The following is a 23484-nucleotide window of genomic DNA, read 5'->3' on the forward strand; positions in this document are numbered from 1 at the left end:
TTGCATTGGATCAAGTGCACAGCCTAATTTCAGTAGTTTTCCTCTGCTTATTTTTATACTTCTATTAATGTCACGTGACCTTCTCTTCATGTTATCTGACAGTTTCTCAGAATTTCTGTCCACCACACCTTTATGCAATGTGGTCAGAAAGCACACTCAGCAGCAGATTTCTTGGGTGACCTCCAATCAATTTAGCAATGACACTCCCACATTTGCTACATGCTTGCAGGTAATGACTAGCTCAACATACAATCTATTATCTTGAAGATGGTTTCATTGTGTCAAGTGGAATATATCAGAAGATAGTTGTTTTCAGGTTAAAAATTATCACCCTGGTACCAGGGGGAAGAAAATTAAAAATGTGCAAAACACCCGTGAAAAGTAGATGGACTGAGAAATGGAAAAAAAATTTTTAAAAAAAAGGAGCCCTCAATCTCCTTTACTTATGTGTTATTTACTTTTTCAACAATGAGCTCAATAAAGTCTCTGGCCCTGTAAAACCGATCCAGATATCATTTGCAAAGTGATGCAAGTATTGAAAGAATGACCATCATTTTGAGGAAAGGTAACGGTATAGTTACCATAGTTTGGTTTTTTATCACTGAATTTAAATCAATAAAAATCATTATCTGTTCTATAAATTACATATTTCTTTATGCAACCAACATGGCTATTTTGAAGAAGATCCTTCACATTTTTATGAAAGAGTGTGAACACATTTCTGCCTTACACATTAACAGAGGATGTAAATATACAATGGTTTCTGGGGTATTTAGGTATATATTACAGCTTGACTTATTTTTTAATAAATTCAGAAGTACTAATTTACTGCTTACTATTTACTATGATAAGAGCAAGAAAAGTACACTCAATATGAGTTAAAGGGTTTATTGTTCTTCATTCTTTAGGCTTCAATCATAGATACGTTTTTAATCCATCTAAATATTTTCCAAGTCTCTTATCTTCTTTTTTAAACATCAAGACACCTTCATAAATTTGTTCACAAGGGCTGTATTCACTTTTTCAGAAGAATGCTATGACATTTTTATGCAAACTGCTCTGAGATATCAAATGGTCAGAGTTTGAAAAAAGAAAGCTGTTAGGAAGCTCTGAATATACAATCTTCAGATAGTTTCATATTGGCAATTAGAAGATCCAAGTATCTATTTAAAAATGTTTAATAGGAAAATCAAGGGGGCATTAATATTATTGCTTCTTCAATTCACCTCCCCCTCATATTTTTATGCAATAAGTAGCTTACACAAGTGCTTCAGTCTGAGAAAAACAAATTAACCAGAGCTTTAAATCTTCTTTTGTATTGAATTAATTAAGATGAAAAAAATATGAGGAAAAAACAACCAAAAGAACTTTTATGTATTCTAATTGTTATTCTAAATTATAGCTCTATTTGTGAAAAATTTTATGTGCATTCCTTATGCAGAAATTAAAATGCCTGTCTTTAGCATGCATTCTCATAATGAATGCATAAATTTTATTACCTCATTACCAAATGTGAAGCAGAGATAATATACAAAAATTCCCTGATATTCTTATTCTTTTGCTAAAACTTTTCCCAAGTTCAGGGACAGTTTTGGTATTTTTTTAAAATTTTCATTTTGCTTTTATTCTATCTTCTACACAATTGACTACACTTTAGAACTCTTTTTTATTTCTAAGGAATCACTGCATATCTGACCACCCTTGGATGATGTTAATAAGGTCAGTGTTTCACAGCTATTGACCAATAGATGGGACTTGTGGTGGGACGATTCAGTAGGTATTGCTCATTTGCTCTGTGCATAAGCAACAAATTTTCATCCAGATTTTTAACACATCATAATATCATTTTATCTCATGTGCACAGTATTTTTTTTTCTCTTTTGTAATTACACACATCCATTCATAGCAAGACTCTTCAACATTTTTAAGATACTTGTGAGCAAGGGTGTAACACTAAAGTCATTGGAAGTGTCAAGGAATTAGAAACAAAGGGTAGAACTAATTCTTTGTAATCTGATATTTAAAATTTTACCTTTCTACTTCATGTGTCTTGATCAACTGTGTTGCAGTTCTGAAGTGCTGCTGAATGGAATTATTTCCATAGGCTAACCACCTGTAGCAATGCAGCTTCTCTATTAGGTGTCATTTTTTTAAAAATAAAGGCAGTAAATGGTATCAAGATAATATTTATTCAGATTTTGCATAGTAGATAAATTGCTTACAATTATGACTACAAGAAATCACTTTTTTGAAGAAGCATCAAATGCCAGTGAACATTTGAAAAAGTTTATAAAAAAAGGTACTATACTTCATATTGCTATAATAGGCCTTTCTGCCATTGCTTATCATTAATCTTTCCAAGTCTTAGGTACTTGCCAGGTAGCCACCTGAGCTAATCACTCCTTTTACAGTCCACGGAGAGAAATATGAGGTGTTTCACCTGCCCTGTTTTAGTCATGTACTTCAGAATGAGAGGAATCACTGTCTGAATGGCTATTTCTTGTTTTCAGCTACAAAAAGAGCACCTTCATTTGACTTACTGAGACACTGCTGATATTTATATTTGTTGATATGAATTCAGTGCATCTGCTCCCAAACACAATAGTTGAATCATCAAAACATCAGGTTCCGGGTGATGAAATGCTCTTTGGTTTGATCAGTTCTCTCTGTTACTGTCAACTCCTGGTAATGACATAGCGGGTAAAATCACCTCTTATGTCTATTCATGAATATCAGTCAATGAGGAATGCTAGAAAAAGTATTTCCCTTAGCAGAACATCTTTTAGTATCCAGGTGATTTCTAAAGGCAATGTTAAGGTTTTGATTTTGACCTATGCCTTGAAAGATAAATTCTACATTGTATCATTTTCCATATTTTCATAAAGGTAAAGTTGTTCTCAGAAAAGAAAACAGGACACAATATATTCGCTTTGTAGAGGTTTCTCCTGATCAAACTTTTTTATTTTCTACTAATTATTTGCTGCAGACCACAGTCATCAGTTGCAAGTGAGGAAGACAGGTTGATTGTGTTTATTTAGAATCATAGAATGGTATGGGTTGAAAGTGACCTTGCAGATCATCTAATTCCAGCCCCCTTGCCATGGGCGGGGACACCTTTCACTAGACCAAGTTGTTCAGAGCCCCATCCAGCAAGGACTTGAACACTGCCAGGGATGGGGCAACCTGTTCCAGTGCCTCACCAACCTCATAGTAAAGAATTTCTTCCTATTATCTGATCTAAACCTGCTCTCCTTCACTTTGACGTGTTTGTCCTGTCACTACATGCTCAGAAAAGCATTCATTTGATTCAGATATATAATTTTCAACTATGATTAAATGGTCGATTATATTGCCAGCTATGTTGTTATTTGGTAGTCTCCTCACTACCAAGCATGACTTCAAAATTATGAAATTTGTAATGTAAAATGAGTTTTAAATTTATATTTAAGCATTATTATGTATAAAATAATTTCATCAGTTATTCCAGAGCCATAAGTATATGCAGGTTGACAAAAATTAAAAATCCTCCATCACAGTAATATGAGAATTATTATAAATTTAATAGAATCATTATTTTAAAATACTGTATAATTATTTACACCTTAATCATGTTACATCTTTAAGCAAGTGGACTAAAGTGGCCTAATCACATGATCATTTGTCAGTACTGCCAAAGTCCACTGTATTTAAATGGCATGGAAATTTACAACATTGCAGAGCGATAAGGAAATGCTATTAACAAATAAAAATCCACCCTAAGCAAGAAACTTCTGCAAATGTCTGGCTAAAGATTAGAAAAGTAAATTACCCAAAAAAATCCATGATCTGTTACCTTTTCATCTCCTGGTCTGTGAAAAAAAACCCACCAAAAACCACCAAACCACAACACCTCTGTTTTATAACTAAAATGTCATGTTTTCAAAGAAAATTTGTCCACTGACTTTTATACATCAGCTTTTTAGAGAGAGACATTAAGATGTTATTTTCTCCTTATGAAGGAACTGCCATTCACGTGCCTTATCTCACTTTCTATACTTTAACTTAGTCACATGTAAGATATACAGGAGTACAAACGATAAATCATTTAGTTGTGAGTTTAATATTCATAAAACCTTTTTGAAGACTGTGAAGAAAGATATGTTAGCACTCTGAGACCGAAGATATGTTTTTCCATTGGTTATAGAAAACTTGTTAAAATACGAATATTATTGCTGGGATTACGTGCTTAATATTACTAGTTTGTACTTGCACAGATGGTTATTACATTAGTAATATAATAATTCAACTATTACACAGTCATTGTATTTGGAAATTTTAAGCTTAATTTTATATGTAAATTGAGGAATACAAATTCACAGGTTAAAACAAACGAAGGAAAAAAACCAATATAAGAGTTACCTCAAAAAATACACAAATCTAAACAGCATTTACTAACCAAATTTCAAACAGCGCAAATCTTGTACTCATACACAAAATAGGTTGAGACATGACAAGAAGTATTCCCAAAAGCTCATTTCATATATAAGGCCTTAGCTTCCCTTAAGTTTTTTTAATCAATGGACTTCAATACTTCTGTTTGCTTCCAGAATATAGGGCCAGCTCATATTGCAGCACACATTGAAAACCATTCCAGGAATTTACTTTTGTAAACATAAGCAAACTTCATCTTGAGAAGTGGGGCAAGTTTCATTCCAAAAGAATTGTACCAAATACAGCCTTTCTATTACACTGAACACAATCAAGCCTTGACCTCCGGTAGGAAAAAAATTTTAAAAAAGGAAAAAATGTCTCAAGGACAAAGGAGCTCAGCTTTCAGGTTTGAAGGAGCAGTATTTTATTCTGCAGATCTGAAGCCAGCTCAGAAGCAGGAACACTCACTTCTGCCAGCATAAGCTTCTTAACTTCTTAGGTGATGATTTGGCAGCTTGTGCTATGATAGCAAAGAGCAGTTTGAATCCACACTCAGAGAACAAAAAGTCACAGAAATGAAGGCATCAATTGCCAAGAAAAGATTTTTGCTTATGACTCCACCTTAAAGCCTAATGTGTTGCTTTGGGCTGGATTGCACTTCTGTAAGAAGTGAGTACTACAGTCACGTCCTGTTCTGTGGGTGCATTTCAGCACAGATGCTGTCAGATGGGTATGGAATAGAAAGGGAGTGAAGGTGTTTTACAATGCAGGGACAGGAGCAGAAAAACACCTGAAAGGTGAGGACCTCTTTAACAAACAACCATTGCAAGATTCTTTTGCTTTCTTTTGGAACTGTGGACACACAGCTAGGCAGCTGAGCTCAACAGAGTGGATACAGGCACGCATCTCCACTGCAGGACCTCCAGAGAGAAGCATGTTAAAGAGGCACGCCATGCTACAGCAGCCTGTCTGATCATTTCAGTGATGCTATTTAGGCAACAGCCTAGCATGTGCCAGATGACAACACAGAAGGATGGCACTCCACTCAAAGGAACGCTCAGGTCTTGTATTTAACGTTTAGTACTTTCAGTACTTGGTTTAACCTCTCTTTAGAGATTGATAACTTTGAACCTAGCAAGGGACAGCTTTAAAATGCACCCTCGAGTGCACTCAGTTAACTGTCCTCCCCCTCCACATTCACTGCTTCCCTGAATTTACTCTTACTGACTTCTCAGGAGTAGCAGATTGCACCACAGTACGAGGACACACAGTTACTAGCTATCTCCCCATAATATTCAAGATCATTCTGAATACTTATACTTTGTGGATATCCAGTTCAGAGTTCTTTTCCAAGCAATTCTCATATACATTGCCAAAAGAATGAGAGAACAGCTGCTTCCTAATACATAATTGCCAGTTCTATCCCTTAATGAAGTATCCTGGGTAAAAAGAGGAACAATAACAATTTGTTTTAGCGTATAACTTTAGAAATGAGCAAGGACTTGGTGTTTCAGTGACAGGAATGGAAAAAACTGCTCCAGGTGGAAACAAGATCCTCAGAGTAGGGATTGCTCAAAAAAAAAAATTAAGGAGGCAGTCAGTTTCTTCTTTAAGATAAATGGGTCTATGAAGTTTTTTCCTACAGAACTGAATTACATGAAAGTCCACAGTTTGTTTTAGTATCAGAAAGATATTCAGTGAAGCAAGATATTTAATTCCAAGTAGGCTGACATCCATAGATGAAAGAAGATGACAATCTAGTCCTACAGTTACGTTGAGAAACTTTGAAAGATTCTGGCACTGTACACATAGACAGTATAGATGACAGTTCAATTCAGGAATAATCCTTGGTGTTGCAATAAGGCTTTGATGACGCATAAATAAGAATTTCATGAGGAAACTATTTGAAAACGTCAATCTTGTCAATTGCTCTAGCACTAGTAAGAAATGCAGCTGGAGCAAAGGTACATATGAACTTGGAAGAGTAGTCAATGCAGAACATCCATGGACATACATCTGAATGATGGCTCTAAAGATCATGAGATTACTACCACTTCCTACTTCCCAAATTGGAGCAACCCTGATAAAAAAGCCTTCTTTGGATAGCTATCTTTGCAACTCCCTCTTTATTGACTCCTGAAAAGGAGTTTATAACAAGTATCTGCTTCTAGAAGAGAACTTCACAGTGGATCCTCCGTATCCAGAAATTAAGTTTATTCAAGGTCTACCAGCATCTAATATGATTCATGACCATTTTTCTGTGCTCTCCATTACACAATGGCTAATAAAGTCATCCAGATCAATCCAATTACCTTAATTTGTCCTTTTATCACTCATCCCAGAGTTCCTGGAACGAATGATCTCCCATCTGAAATGAATGGAAATTTAAGGGCTTATACTCTGAAAGTGCAAAGTCAACCATCAAGTACATGGCAGAGCAAATGTAGTGGGACAGCAACAGGTAACAGTCTCCTGCAAAAAGTGCTCTTTAGACATGGTCCATGTTCACAGGCATCTCTAACATGATGGTACAGAACAAATAACTGTTGAACAAACTCTAAATGTCATAGAGGTAGAGGCAGGGACCTTAACAGCATACAAAGCATCAGGGGTCACTCCAATTCTCAATGTGATCAGTATCTGCTAGAGGGGAGTAGCCTGAAGCACTGCAAACAGGTTACCAGTACCTAAAAGCCAGGGATTGTTTGTCTTAGCATAAGCCTTATGTTATACCTATCAAGTTAAGCTTTTCTGGGACTTCTCTTTAGCAGTGAGACTAATGGGAATGAAATGGCCTCAGTTATACACTAAACGCTGTCATCCTTCAAACCACAGTAGTCCCATTCAAATAGCACATTGTAGAACAATCCTGTGGCTGTGATAACCTCTGGACTCTATGACACTATTAATTGGCACAAGCCAAAAGTATGCTAAAAGTTGTTCTCACTGTTTATTCATACAGACAACTGAGTTCAGCAATTAAAAAAAAATCCCCAAACCAAAACCAAGGAACAAACCTCCCTGGGATGTTTAAATAATACAGTTTCTGTTCTGCAGGAACAGTCTTTGTGCTTACAGGCATTTTCTTGCTACACCCCTGCTGTCTGCCGTGTGTGTTTTATTAGCTATAACACTGACAAAAACAGCTGACAATACTTTAATTAAAGATTCCCCCAAATAAAATCTAATTAAAAGCTATCCAGTAGGGCTTGAACCCTTTCCATGTATGATCTATTATCTTTTTTTTTCTTTTTTCAGATATGCATCAATAAATCAAGGATTGTTAGTTCTCTATTAGTTAAATAGTTTTTGCTTTTTCAGTTTCAGTAATAGTATGAAAGCACCAGCCTACCTTTCTGATCACTGTTGGGAGTGCATGCTAATTAGATATCCTGATACAGTATGAGGAGATCTATAGTAACCTCACAGCTCTGTTGTAACTTCAAAGGAAAGCTTGCAGAGTTACGAGTAGCAGCAAAACACCAGAATATCAATCTCTAGTTCCACTCCTATCAGAACTATTTAAGCAAAATTGCACATGATGAAAACCCAAGTTTTAAGACCAAGAAAGAAGCATTACTTAAGAAAATGAGGTAAAGAAACATTCTTCTGTATTACTGCTTATATTGAACTCTAAAAAGATCAAAGAATACCTATCCATGTGTCCCACGACACTAAGCCAGTATACTCAATCCTAGAATTTTTGCTATCAATCATCTTGTTGCTTGAGAAATGAAACACTCTTTCTGCAGAGTCACTGTACATAAGTGTCAGCTTCAGATTTCCTCAGCTGGCTCACAAGCAGCAGGCATGCAAAGGAGGAAGTTTTCTTTCCCATTAAGTCATAGTTCTGTTATATCACAGACAAAACATATTTTGTCTATTTGAATAAACCAACAAAATGCAGTAAAGTGTGGGTAGATTAATGAAGTTGCATATTTTTTTACTGGTCAAATATATCCTTCACAAAAAAGCAGTGGGAAACCAGTTTTGATTTACCATTGTGGACCTACATAAACTACAAGAAGCACATAACTTTGATGGAGTGTTTTTCTAATAAATGTACATCATATATATATTTTGAATTATACAAGTTGTAATTACACTATAATTTAGCTTATGTCATTAGACAAGTTTGTGCTTATTTCAGATAAAACAATATGCAGTCACTATCTTATTATTTTAAAAAAAAGTTGTCTATAAAAATTAAACCACCAAAAGAACCTCAAAGTTGATCTAACATAGTTTTCAGTACATATTTTAACACATTTTAATCTTTAATCAAATTGTGTTTTATAGATACATCTATCACATTAACTTTATGCAATTAGTCATGTTGAATCTTCACAGAAACTTCAACACCTTTTATTATCTTTAAATCACAACTTTTGGCAGTCTAATTTTCTATCTTCCTGTTACTACTCTTAGATGGGCAACTGCCTTCACTCAGGAGCAGCTCTTATCAAGGCTATACAGGACTTGATGCTCTGCTGGTCACCATGTAACTCTATCTTGCCCATTATTTAGAAGTCTATTTGCTTAGACTGACTGTTTGACTGAACGCAGTCCAGCTTCAGTGTGTAATGACTCTGTCATCTACGTATTTAGGAGATACAAGAAAGACAATTTACCGTTGTATAAAGTCTTCCATAATGTAAGTACTGTGCCTTCTTTATTCAACAGAGTAGTATTTTCTTTAAGCAGAAAAAAAAAGGAAAAAGGTGCAAAAAATACTTTTAAAAGAAGCAAGAGAGTGGGAAAAGAAGTCAAGCAAAAAAAAAAAAACAAAACAGACAAAAAAAGCCCTCATTGTATCTTATTTAACCATTCATCCAACTTTACTCCTATAAATAGCCTCAAAAAATGACTGGCTTTATTTAATATGATGAGTTCTAAAAGATGGCAAGCTCTTCCTGAAGTTGATTAGAGTTTAAAATGTTTGTTTTCGTTTGCAAAGTAAGTAATATCCTGACTTCACATAATTGGCAAAGAGACAACATACACCCTTTTTTGTGATAGGTTTTGTTTGGCTTTTTTTTCTAAATTAAATTTTCCAAAGTTGCTACCTACCTACTTGGTCTCCCATTGAGATATTATTTAGTTATTTCTTTACTTGTTAAGACTTTGTAAAGGCTCAATATCAATACAAGAGATTGCTCTTAATAATAAACACACACCACATTATCATAAAAAATGGGACATCTTGAAAATAAATGTAGTCTTTACTTTGTAGGGTTTATTAGGTTTGTGTGGCGAGGTTTTAGGTAGTGGTGAGGGAACTACAGGGGTGGTTTCTCTGAGAAGCTCCTGGAAGTCTCCCCCATATCAGATAGGTATATTGTTCTGAAATGAGAGTTGTTAACATCTGCTATGTCCATCATGGGTTAATCCCCATTGTGGTGAGTTTACCTTGGCTGGACACCAGGGTTCTACCAAAGCTGTACTATCACTCCCCTCTTCAACTGGGGAGAGAAAATATGAGGGTTGAGATAAGGACAGGGGAAGATCACTCACCAATTACCGTCACAGTCAAACCAGTCCTGACTTGGAAAAATTAATTTATTGCAAATCAAATCAAAGTGGGAAAATAAGAAATAAGAAAAAATCTTAAAATACCTTACCCCACCCCTCCCATCTTCCCAGGCTCAACTTCACTCCCCATTTTCTCTACCTCCTCCCCTTCAGTGGCACACTGATGACAGGGAATGGGGGCTGCGATCAGTTCATCACACACTGCCACTGTCTCTGATGTACAAAACCTCCCTTTTGCTGAACTTCAATTCTGATATTTTGCAACAGTATTTGATTATATTGCTGAAAGGTCTGATATCAGTTCAGGATGTTTCTATCTATAATGATACTTTTCATAGATATGCATATTTTATCCTTCTTGAACTCCTAACTAAAAATAAAGTAATTTCACTAGATTCTAAAAAAAAATATAAACCTGACTGAATTACAGTTCATTACATGTGGAAATGGTTCCCTTTTTTAAAAGCACATCTCAACACATTTGAATTGTAATACTCTTAACTTCTACATTTTTGCAAGCAAGCCCATGTTCAGCTGTATTTTTTCTGAAATGTTCAGTTGTCCTCAGGGAAAAACTTCTCTATAACAGCAGCAACTATATGTGAAATCCTTTTTTTTTTGTTCTTGTTTTTTAATCTTCTTGAGCTAAGGAGGAAGTGGCAGGAAAAAGAAAATAGAAGAGTGAATAACTTTCCATTTGTCAAAATAGTTTGCTATGCCTGAGGTAAAAGAATAAAGAGCTAAACTGGTCACCGACATGAGTAGCTGAAAACTTTTGCACAAATTGTGCAGTCAGTAAATGGAATTTGGCAGCCAGATTCTCCAAATATTCTGTCTATGTCTAGACAAATGTATGCTCCAGGTTACAGTGGCTGAAAGAGAATTTCTGTTGGCTGCTACTGGGTATCAGAACAGTGGCTATTTTCTTAGCTTTTCAATGTTCCCCTTGTACACATCCATGAAGCACAAGGAAAGTGAAGTGACTCAAAGGAAAAGAGGACATGAACGAGACTGGTGGTAAATAAGAAATCAGAGGGTAAGAAAAGAGATAAGAAACTGTGAAGCTAGATAAATCATGAGAAACAATGGAAATGAAAGGGAAGGGAAAAAATATGATTTTGATCTGGCAAGGTCAAGGGAAAATAGAATGATTAACTGAGAAGCAAAAATTGTATTTGGTTTCAATAAATTGAATAAGTTTGGGACCATTTTCTAGGAATTACCTGATCATGTGAGTTATCACTGAATTCTCCATAGCACTTTTCAAGGCTCTGATGAGCATTAATGATAAGCCTGTGTATCCAAGCTGTACTCAACATTTGTTAGAGAGATTGCTAGATGGATTTGGCTAAAACTGCCAGGATCAATATAGATAATTGTGTTCCAGTGCCTTCAAATGTTCCCTAGCACTGTTTAATTTACTAGCATAATTGTAGCTAGGAAATTTAGGTGCCTGCTAAGACATATGATGCAGAGAAAAGGAATAGAGAAAGAAATAAACCAACATGAATTTCAAGAGATAAGGACACAAGCTAAGAATAAATAAGGATAAATCAGAATAAGTCAGGACAAAGAACCCAATGGAAGAGAAATGCAAGGCAGAGTAATCAAAACCAAAATGGTCCATGGCATCCAATAAATGTACTCTTTTAACATGTGAAATAGTCTCACATTTCCTCAATCTCATCACACTTCTATTGTCAGCAGGTAGTATTTGTGAAATTTGCAAGTGCAAACTTATGAATATATTTTTTGAGTCTTATTTAGTCTCTAAAAGAGGTTAGGAAAAAAAGGATAATAGTGTATTACCACTACAAGTGACAGAAATTAGACACGTTGGTTATCACCTTAGGTTTCTAATTCTTCAAAGTGATGTTACAATAGCATGTAAGGTTGCCATTTCTCACATAGTTTGGACTTTGTGTGACTGTATAAATGAAAGAATATTGCAGACACAAATTCACATAAGGTAAATTAGAAAACGGGAAGTATGCTAGCTGAGGAGTTCTCTTTTCATCCATTTGTGAAGGCTGATTCTTATTTACCTAACACAAAAGAAAATTCCAAGTTATTCACCTCAAAAAATAGAATACATCACAAGGTATAGACAAATCAAGGAGTGTAAAGTGGCTGAAAATCTTTATCTTTTGTAGAAAGCAGGAGTTCACTTTTTCTACTTTTTCACTGCCTCATCCAGTCTCCGAAGTTCTCAGAGATAACCATAAAGTTCTGAGATAGCTTCATTCATATTGAAAATGGTTACATTTTTTATTCTTTCTTTCTTCTTTATCTCCTTCTTTTCTTAATCTAAACTTACATGCTGTCTTTTATTGTCAATAACAACTGTGCTGTATGTTTCCATTAGATCTTTCAGTAAAAACTGAGGTGCAAGAATCATGCAGTACTTGAGTATTTCCACAGTTCCCAGGGGAACAACACTGTCCCTCATCTTCCTCTTGCCTCCTCTTTCTTTTACCTTCCTCTTATAGAATGATTTAACATTATCAGTAAGGTCTCTTGCTATTCTGTGCCAAAGTATTCTTGATTTTGCCCCAGCATTCTTCTGCCACAGATTTTAGCCTCATACCAAGGAATCAGATTGTATCCTTCTTATGCTTCCTAAGAACTACTTACATGTTCTTCATTTCATGGATTCCTAGCTTGAAACCCTCAGGATGATGTACATTCCTGAATGGCAAAACTATAACTGAAGGAAACAGGCACTAACCTTCAAACATGTAGAGTACTACATAAACTGTTGTCGGACATTCCTAGAACATGTATTTGTCAAACGTTATTCTCAAAAAGAGCATTTTTAACTTAAATTGTATTTATTTGCAGCTTCTGTTTCCCATTAAGATGGTAAAGCTATTATGTCATGGAAAACACAGCACACATCCTGATTAAATATATCAAAGCAAACAGCAACTTGTGATTAAATTATTATATGTGTATTTATAGAAAACTAAAACTGCAGGGATTGTGGTGTCCATTTAAATTTGAAGCTAAATCAAATATACAATAGAATCATCATGATAAAATACTGTTAATTTAAACAATATCAGGATGTCTTTTAGGAAACAAATAGAAAACATCATCTATTTTACATTTATATGATTCAAGTCAAGGAAAGACAAATCTTCTTATAGGCATTTCCTCTTTTCTAATTACTTTATTTTGTAACATTAGTATTCTTATTAATGCACTTCAGTTACACTGTGCATAACAAGTTGCTTAAGAAGGATAAACCCAAATCTATAATGCAGTAAAATGTAAAAGCTATTCAGAAGAAAGCTTTGAGTTATTAACTCTGAGTTGTCTGTTATTCGTAAGTTTACATTACACAACAGAGTACTAGCCTATAACAGGAAATGAAAGTGACAATATCCAGCTCCTAATAAAACCTTTTAAAACATTTTATTATTTTAAATTTTAAAAGATTTGTGCAATTGTTTAAATTGAAATTTTATTAAGACAGCAATATAGGGCTAGTCTTAAAAAAATACAGCAGTTCCTTCAGTGATCTTATGTAATCTGAATTATGTGCATATCACACACTCTTTTTAAGTATTTGAAAACCAAGAAAAATATATAATTTTCTTCACTGTCCTATTGCACTTGCCAAGTCTGACATATTTAACAACTTGGAGATAAGAGATAATCTGAATTCAGCCCTAGAAATGATAAATAAGCATTTTGGATGATTAAGATAATGTATGCAGTACAATACCTGTATATGCAAACTGAACAAGATCCCACAGTGCATTGGGGTCTATGCCTTCCATTTTGATCTCTTCTTGCTTGGCTTCACAAACATCACTTGTAAACATGGCAGCAAAATAGTCAGAGACAGAACTGAGGACAAGTCTGCAAAAAAGTTAGAAACTGGTATAATTTGCATTGATATATGTATTAGAAATTTCATATATACGGAAAACTTTTTAAAAAACATATTTTCAGAATAGTTATAAATTACCAAGAGCAATATTATTAATGCACATAGGCAGCGAAATACAGCATGACATTTCATTCTAATTTGGTTTTGCCTCCTGTGATATAAACCAAGTGGCACTTTAGCATACAACTATAAAACCGACATAGAAATTAGCACTCAGTCATTCTGATAATCTTCCAATCATGCAGATATCCCAACTGTTAACAAGATAACCTCTCAGTATCAAAACCAACACACTTCATACTCCAGAGGTACTCTTCATTGTTCTTAAAGGCTTATTTTTATAAACTTCAAAACCAGTACGTGACTTAAGACAATCTATCAATCTTCAATAAAACTATTGGTAGCTTAACAGGTTATTCACTAAAAACAATAATAGAATCATTGTGTAATGCAATGTTTTGTTAAGAAATATTTCCAAGGGAAATAATTTCAAAATACCTACAAAATGTGCATGGTTTGCTCTTTAGGGATCTGATTTAGATAAATCAAAACACAGGAAGTATCAGGTATGATTGTAATTACTGGGGCTTTAAGCTTAGGAATTCTTCTAAATATCATCTACAGTGAAATTCTGATCTTGTTAGGAGTGAATATTCCCAGATGATCTTGAGAAAGAAATGTGATACAGCTATAAATAGTGTACCACATGCCTCCATAAAAGATGGTCACATTTCTGGATTAATTTGAAACTATAATATATAAACACAATAAAAGACACAAGAATCACAACTGGAGAACTTGGAAACCAAGAAAAATATTTAGCCTCTAGTATATTGTTAACTATTTTGTTCAAGGGAAATAAATGATAAATAAAAAAAAAGAAACAGTAAAGATAAATGAGTTAATGTTTATCAGCCAGCACAGTAATTGATTGCTTTTGCTCTCTTAGCTCATTCCAATAGCAAAGTAAAGTATGAAAGTTTGAATTGGCTTAATAATTTTACAGTGCTTTAAGCTACTATATTTTACCTGCAAGTATGGCAGCTTGAAGACATATATTGCCTTTACTTTGGCTCTAATGAAAGGAAATGACTAATTAGGTACAGTAGTTTTATCACTTTTTGTATTGTTCTCAACTCTAGCAATCTTGAATTTTAGAAATAAACATCCTAATTCATAAACAGTTCACATTTATATTTATGTAATTGCTAAAACCCCATATTTTGGTGCTTCCACCAGAAGCTCCTATTTTTTCATCACTATTTTTTCATCACTGAGGAACATTTACCTCTGTTTGTTTATCTGTTATTTCCATTTTATTTTAATTAAATATTTATTTATTTATTATCTTTAAAACCCTTTTTCAATTTTTGAACACTTATAAATAAGTGACTTTATTTACTGTTAATAGATGCTTTAATAAAATAAAAAAATAGAAAAGAAAAAAATGAAATATTGATGATGTTCTATAAAATAAAATCTCTCACAGCCAGCAAAGATGTAATTTAGGTATGTGATTGAGATTTCCACTTGAGACCATTTTGCTTAAGCTGTCGCTTCAGATTTACTAACCATCATTTAAATTCAACTAGGAGTCTTCAACTTTGTCACTTGCTAGTAGCAAAGCCAAAACCATTTGCTGCATTAAAAGTAATAGACAAATGAACTTTTAATACACTGGATAATGATTAGTGGAAATATTTTCAATCAGTAGTATCTTGTATTATTAATTTACATCATTTATGGTTCATGAATTATTTATTATATAATCTTATTGTCAAATATAAAAAACCCCAAACCAAACAACAGAGGGAGAACAGCAAATAACAGAAGGCTTACATCTCTTTCACAAACTTCTACAAAAATGTGTGGTTTTCCATAATTTGTGTGAGGAAAGTCAAAGAAGTCATCTAACGGATTTCAGTTGCAAAGGAGAATTCAGTCTACAGGACCAGACAAGATCCAGTCCAAAGTGAAAAAAAAAGACAAAAAAGAAATAATAGAGATGTCAGGTCCTCAGCATTACCCATTTTACTTAGAAGTTTGCACCACCTATTAAAGAAGATGGCTTAACTCAGCAGAAAGGCTCTGTGATGTAGTAGTTTGATGTACAACGATTGTTTTTTTTAAGTACTTTATGTTAATCAATAGTTAACAGAAATAATGAACCAGCTTCTTCATCAATATAACTACAACCAAACAGCTAACTGATTTCAAGACACTAACTTTTACCTTGAGAAGTGCTTCAAAAGTTGAACTAAAGTGAGAGGAACTTACTAATTACACTTAATTCTGAAAGGTGACACCTTTTGTAAAACTTAATTGTGTTCCAGTGTTGAGATAGAAGATGAAAAGTGAGAAATCAAAGAGATCAATGAATTTGTAATGATCTGCTGCTTTTTGTAGATCAGAAGGCTCCAAACATCCCTAAATCTTGGTTTAAAGACATGTTGACCTATTAATCAAGAAAGGTCAGCTGTCTCAGGATGTCTCCTTTTTTAACTGCTGATCTGGCAGAGAGAATACATAATAAACTTTCATCCTTGAAACTCATAGCAGGTAACTCGTGGCTTAAATGAATTTGTGGACCCAGAAAGCTTTTCTCCAGATTAAGGGACTTTTCTAAAACTAAATTCAGCCAGATATATTTCTGGTTTGTTTTATAGTAATCAGTATAACTGACCATTGATTCCATGACTCATTGCTTTAAGATGTGATTTGCTGCTCTGCAGGGGACACCAGTTGACACTGTGTGTCTTTACTAATAGTAAAGCTCTACTGATAGCTCTTTACTGATATCTGCTTTACAGCTGTTCTTGCAGTAGACAAACATTTTCTGTATGTATAGAGAAGGTTCCATGATTTCATAAATTTTAAGGCTTGCAGAACCTATACTAAGATGTATCCATGCATGCCCTTGAAATAATTTCATGAAAAAAAGAGAGTACACAGTAGTCATCTGAATGGTACACAAAAGTACCATTAAGTAATATGCATTAATAGTAACATGCATCTAACTGACTTTTCAAAAACACGTTTTCTGTGAAGTATTCCACCATTCATTGAAAATCAAATTTTCTTTAGAATTCAGAGCTAAAATTGCATATTCAAAAAAAAATAATTTATGAATGCATATATGTGAGTCCATAGATATATATATGCATACTTCACAATTGTATCTGTCAAAAAGGAAGTGAAAATTAAAATGTCATGTGGCAAAATTCTTAATATTATTATTTTTTTTCCAAAATATTTGTAAATAGAAGGTGTTCCTATGCAGTTAACAAACAGGAGACAGTCTTAGAATAAATTTGGGATTTAGTATTCACTGAGAACCATTATCATAGTGCAATCACCTTGCTTATAATTCAAGAACATCAGATTAGCTTATTATCATATCAGAAATCCACATTTATTGGGTAAAGAAGCAATGAGTATGTAACAGTTAAATTAATGAGAATTTTCTCATATGTGGTAGTTTGGCCTAGGCCTTCCTTGGTGACCAGTTTGTAACCAAGGAAATGCCCAGATTTACCCAGTATTCCCTACGATTTTTACGTAAGCTGGAGTATAAGAAGAAAGGAGGAGACGCCTTCGCTCTCTTTCCTTCCAGCGGCTTTGGAGGTGCAGGTTTCCCTGCTGTTGAGTCTGCCAGGTTGGAGAGTGAGGCCTGGTAAGGCCTTGTCGACCTTGGGAGGTGGAGGCTGCCGGCAGTCACTCCAGTGTGACTCTCCGTTGTCCCAAGGAGAGTAGTAAGATATTCTTTGCTAATTCTTTTAGTTGATAGACCTTGGGCTACTGATCGGGATATATATATATGTATTATTTTGGTTTTTGTTCTTCCCTTCCCCTTTCCCTTTTCCCTGTGAAATTGTATATATATTTCAACTGTACATAACTGTAATATAAGTGTAAATATATTTATATATATTGCTTTGTCTCTTTCTCGTTTTCGATTCTTTTGGTTTTTTTCCCCTCTTCTCCCCTGGTTTGGGGTGGGTGGGGGGACTTCTTGTGGTAAGGTTTGGAAACTTGGCAGGGAGCCAGCTCCAAACCATATCATCATACTTCCCATCATAACTGTTGATATTGACATTGTGTTCTATGTGCTTACCTCATTTTTGAAAGAATGGAAGAGAACTATGTGATAAACTTTCTTCCCCAAGACCATCACAATAACTTTTATAAACTAGCCTATTCATAAAGGGAATTTTTAAAGAACAACTAAATAATAATAATAATAATAATATTAATAATAATAATAATAATAATAATATCTCCAAGGAAGTCAACTAGAGAGGCAGACTGAATTTTGAAGAGAATTGATTAAGCCTGAAACAAGAAAGTTTACTTTTTCTCTTTACTCAAACAGCTTCCTTCCATTTTAATTTTTTACACAACACATAGTTACAAGTGATACCAGTAATCTACACTAAGTGATGTTGCCTCTTTTCCGTGAGGACATGCCTTTCAAGTTCACATTCTCTTCTTTCTTTAATTCATCTCCTTTTAATTCTTTCACTGTTTCCAGAAACTAAAGTGTAAATACAGTAAGTGCCTTTATCTCTTCTATTCTACAAACCGAAACACAAAGTTACATCCCATTATATTCTTATGTTGTCTCGATGTTTTTAGGAATGTTACACAAATCCAATATCAACACTTCCAACAAATACACGTCTACCAGAGTTTTGGTTTTCTTCAGAAACTGCAAGTAATGCACATATCACATTTGCCAGATTTGACAACAAAGTCCATTGTCCAAAACACTTTGCCAGTGTGTTTGTGGTCTTGTGTCAATTTTGAAGATACCTGCAACTGCAGCCAGTATTTGGAACTCTATGCTGTTAACTTCTCAACATTTGGGAATGGGCAAGACAGGAAAAATGTCACAGGGATGAAGATAAGAGCTGATGAGGATCCATTATGATGCAAATACAAAACAGAGTTCAGTGGTTTTCTCCAGAAGAATACCCACAAAATTCAGACATAGCATACATATTTGATTGTAGAAAGATGGCACAATCAACTGTGATACTCAATATGCGGGCTTTATGATTTCCTTTATTCACTGTAACTCCACAAGAAAAAGGGGGAAAAAGCTTGCAGGAGAAGGAAAAGTCCAGTTTTATCTCCTTTGAACTATCAGCAGAAATCTCAGAAACACAAATGTTAGGTTTGACGGAAGTAGAGAGAATGATCTGTGAAGTTATTAGAATAAGTGACTGCTTAAGTATCTAGATTTTTTAAAGTCCATTTGTCATCCTTTTATTTTAGAACTCCTTTGTACAAAATTACACAATAGAGCATCAATATTATTTTATTTCACAACCTATTCCTCCATAGAACTTGGTTTGGTCAAATCCTTGTGTGTGATTTTCAGTCCCTTTTTTGATGGTGGGCTGTCACATCTTCCTGACCCAAGTACTTCTTATATGGCCTTCTTTGTCATTCTGTCATATACCTGAATTCGTTTGTTTTATTTTCATATTCTCTATCATTTAGCCTCTTCCTCATTTTATTTTCTTTTAACAATCAATTTGAAAGGGGAATCAGTCCCCTAAACATCGATGTCAGAGTCAGTTTCAGATAATTCAAAGTACCTAATTCATCAACACAGGCCTGGTGCTGACCCATAAGAACCTTGTCTCCCTCTGGACCACATGATGGAAGCCAGACAGGGCACTCAAGCCACCTCAGGAGAGATTAGGCAGCTGAACATTTCTTTTTTACTTTCTTCTTCAGACATCTCATCCTTGTTTCTTTCACCCTTCAAAGTTCATTTCAGTCAGTGCACCTACTTCCACTCCATAAAGTAACACCATTAGTACTCTGGTTTAATACTATCATAAAATATCTTGAGTTGGAAAGGATCCATAAGGTTCCTTGCAGGACTACCTAAAACTAAAACAAAAATAAACCATGGGACTAAGCATATGATGCTATTTGAACTCTTCCCACTTCCCTGAGAAGCCTGTTGGAGTAACTCACCACCTTCCTGGTTAAGAACCTTTTTGTAATGTCCAATCTGAACTTCCTCTGACCCAGAATCATTCTGTTTCCTCATGTTCTGTCACTGGTCACCAGAGAGGAGATCAGCATCTCCCCCTCTGCTTCCTCTTCCCTTAAGGAAGCTGTAGACTATGATGAGGTCACCACTCAGCCTTCTTTTCTCTAGGCTGAATAAACCAAGTGACATCAGCTGCTCTTTGTAAGTCGCCCTCCTCTGGACATACTCTAACAGTGTGATGTCCCTATACTGTGGCTCCCAAAACTGCACACAGTACTGGAGGTGAGGCCTCACCAACACAGAGTAGAGCAGGACAATAACCCCTCTTGACTGGCCGGCAATGCTTTGCCTTATGCACCCCCAACAGTTGGCCCTTTGTTGCCAGGGCACGGCTGATTCATATCCAACTTGCCACCAACCCCAATCCCCACATCAAGATTATCAATCAAGGTTAATATTAAAGGCTTATCTAAAGTGCCTTGCTGCTTTCCCTCCGATAGGAGGAATCTTTGCTGCTGTTGTTGTTCTGTTTCAACCATATTACTTGAATAAATTGTTTTTAAACTCATGGACAGTAGGTTGTATTAAATAACATATTTCAGATGCAATGTTTGATGTGGGAAGTTCCTCAAATCTTAATTACAGATATCTCAGAGTGAACATAAGGTGGCTGTACTGCTTTTATTGTGTGCTTTCCACATACATCTGCTACTATTGCCAGAAAACAAGTCAACACTTAGGACTATATAATGTGCATTTTTCTTCTTTGACTTCCTGCCTCTAAACTGTCCTTCCTTCTCTTCCTGCTTCTTTATCTTTTCACCTTGCCTTTCAGCCTTTCTCCATTAATTTTTCTCATTTTACTGATACTTTTTTTAACTTTGTCTTTCTATTAGTAGCACTCAAAATTGAAACAATTGGTACCACTACTCAGAGAACTGAAAAAGACAAAACTAATTGCAGTTTGTTGAAAGAGTTTTATTAAATTTATCAGGGTTATAGTAAATAAAAGATGTAGTATTTTAGAACTGAGCATCCAAAAAAAAAAAAGCTTCAGTTGAACTTGTTTCCATATTTGTAATGAAAATTTTAAATTTGTGTTGAAAGTTCTTCACTTTTCATCCAACCAGTTGTAGAATTGTAGCCTTACTAAAGTATTTCTTTTTTTCATATCTAAGTGACAATTGTCTAATAATTCTGTACTACCTTTTCAGCCATGGGAAGAGCCCCTCTTAGCCCTTATCTTGAATATCAGAAAGAACAAAAATGCATAAGAACTCAGATTTCTCATTGTAGCAGGATATCCCCCCCCCCCAAATGTGAACAAGACAATGCCCTATTTGCAAATGTATCAGTGGTGGGCTGAGGTGGCTCCAATCCCCAGGCCTGGCAATGTTGAAACCAGTCTGGCTTCAACCCTAATTAACATCCTGAATTAACATCTAGATGTTGAGGCAACCACCAGAGTCAGTCAATCACTTTATACTGTAAAGGTCCAGTGGACTTTCATACTGCCAGGTTCTCGTAACATAGCCCTTCTTGGGGTGTATGAGTGGAGATTCCTCCCTTGCGTTGGGATGCCCCTCAAGGATAGTTCTCTAGTGTGAGAAAAATCTCATTTATTAAATTTAGAAAAATGGCAAAAGTTCGCAAAACAAAAGGAATAAAACGAAAAGGAAAAATTAATTACAACACGTGTTGGGTGTCCTAGGCATGCAGGATTCCCAGGAACACACCTTCCAATTCAAAAGTCCCGCTTTTTAAACATTCTTAAGGTTCAACCCTGTTTACATCATAGAAGAGGCATTCCCCTCTCCCTGGTTGGCTGTGTCATGCTGGGAGGTGGAGTGTCCAGCAGCATGGCGGCTTCCAGGACCAGCCATGTCGTATAAGGGGTTTCCTTACCAATATTCATTTTACAGTTCCCTATTCCCATCCGCATGTTTCTCTGACACTGGTTCCAGGCTGAATCCGGTGCCTTACAACTCCGCGATACGCCTTATAGGTTAGTAAAGAAAAGCTCCTATGTTAGTGATTTGTTTAATTCATTTGCTTGTAATAAAACCGATTCTTTATTTCCCACATCTAGGTTGAGAGAAAGAGAGATGCTGAAGAACATTGGTATTGGTGAGTTACATCAATCTCTAATTAATAATTATTTCTTTTTTTTAGCTTTAATATAAGTGTTTCCATAACTGATTTAAATATTATATTATAAATGACAGTCACAGAAAATGAGAAAAATATATATACATGTATCTCCAGAATGAGTGGAGAAACTAGAAACTCCATGTTCATAATAAATTAGGATGGATTGCTAATAGTACAACAGCTTAAATGAAGGGAAATTACTATTTTAGCATTCTTTCTCCCTTTAGGTATTTACATTTTTATATTTAATTGTTATTTATCCATGTTATAGCAAAATAACAAAAAAAAGATAAGGTTTACTTAATTTTTGAAATTTTTTTAAATGTCAGCTACTTTTCCCTCTGAAATGCCTACTAAAAAGGTCTTCCTACTTTCTCAGTACCCTTTTTGGTTGCTTGTTCATTATTACAATACATGGTTCTTTTGTTCTTCCTTTTGCTATTCCTTCATGCAAAATATTACATCTGCAATCTGTTTAATGGAGTATTAGATTAGACAAATGTCACGTTCAGGAGCTAACAAAAAGCTTAAGCACATTATAACTTTAAAACTGTTTGAGACACCCAAGCAATAAAAAGCAGCTGTAATACATAATTTGACTTTCTCCTATTTCTTTTGTGAGAAATAAAAATGTAAAAAAAATTAAAAATTGAAAAAAACTAAAACAAATTAGAAAACATTTTTCTGTACTTGATTTTTACACCTTTGTTTTGTTTTGATTTGTTTTACATCAAAGAAAGGTGAAGAAAAAGATCAGATTCGTACTTGTTACTAAAAGATGTAGAAAGTTTGACTCTGGTTTTCTGAAAGCAATTCTTATTGTACTATATTGTAGTATATTAAAGCTATTGCATTTTCTAAAGTTATTCTCTTAAGAACTAGAGAAAATATGTGAAGACCATTACTTTTTGGCAATAATTTTGAGCATTTTGTATTTCTTAATTTGTTACATATTCAGTATAAGCTATGGCTTGTAATATGTTTTAATTGGATTTTAAAATGAGGATTCATTTTATCTCAGATAAGATTTTATAAACTTATACAGTAGATGTTCTACCAAATTCCTACCTATCGTGAAACTACAGGCCCATCAGCCTGACCTCAGTGCCTGGCAAGGTTATGGAGCAGATCATCCTCAGTGCAATCACACAGCATCTATAGGATGGACAAGGGATCAGACCCAGCCAGCACAGGTTTACGAAGGGCAGGTCCTGTCTGACCAACATGATCTCCTTTTATGAACAGGTGACTGGCCTGGTGGATGAGGGGAAGGCTGTGGATGTGGTGTATCAGGACTTCAGCAAAGCCTTTGACACCATCTCCCACAGCATACTCCTGAAAAAGCTGGCAGCCCACGGTTTGGACAGGGGCACTCTGTGCTGGGTTAGGAACTGGCTGGAGGGCTGGACCCAGAGAGTGGTGGTGAAAGGTGCTGCATCTAGCTGGCGGTCGGTCACTGGTGGTGTCCCCCAGGGATCAGTGT

At 35.1% G+C, this 23484-nt stretch overlaps 1 protein-coding gene across 3 annotated transcripts in view; it reads right to left on the reverse strand.

Moving 5' to 3' along the window:
- Positions 1-23484, reverse strand: part of KLHL1 (kelch like family member 1) — a 207031-nt gene that overhangs the window by 117275 nt on the left and 66272 nt on the right. For all 3 annotated transcript variants that reach the window (XM_027674508.1, XM_027674507.1, XM_027674509.1), the window contains exon 3: positions 13673-13809. In XM_027674508.1, the coding sequence (XP_027530309.1) occupies positions 13673-13809 (137 nt within the window). The remainder of the gene's footprint in view (positions 1-13672; positions 13810-23484) is intronic.

The sequence above is a fragment of the Neopelma chrysocephalum genome, unplaced genomic scaffold (genome assembly GCF_003984885.1).
Source record: "Neopelma chrysocephalum unplaced genomic scaffold, ASM398488v2 Primary Assembly neopelma1_25, whole genome shotgun sequence".
Lineage (NCBI taxonomy): Eukaryota > Metazoa > Chordata > Aves > Passeriformes > Pipridae > Neopelma > Neopelma chrysocephalum.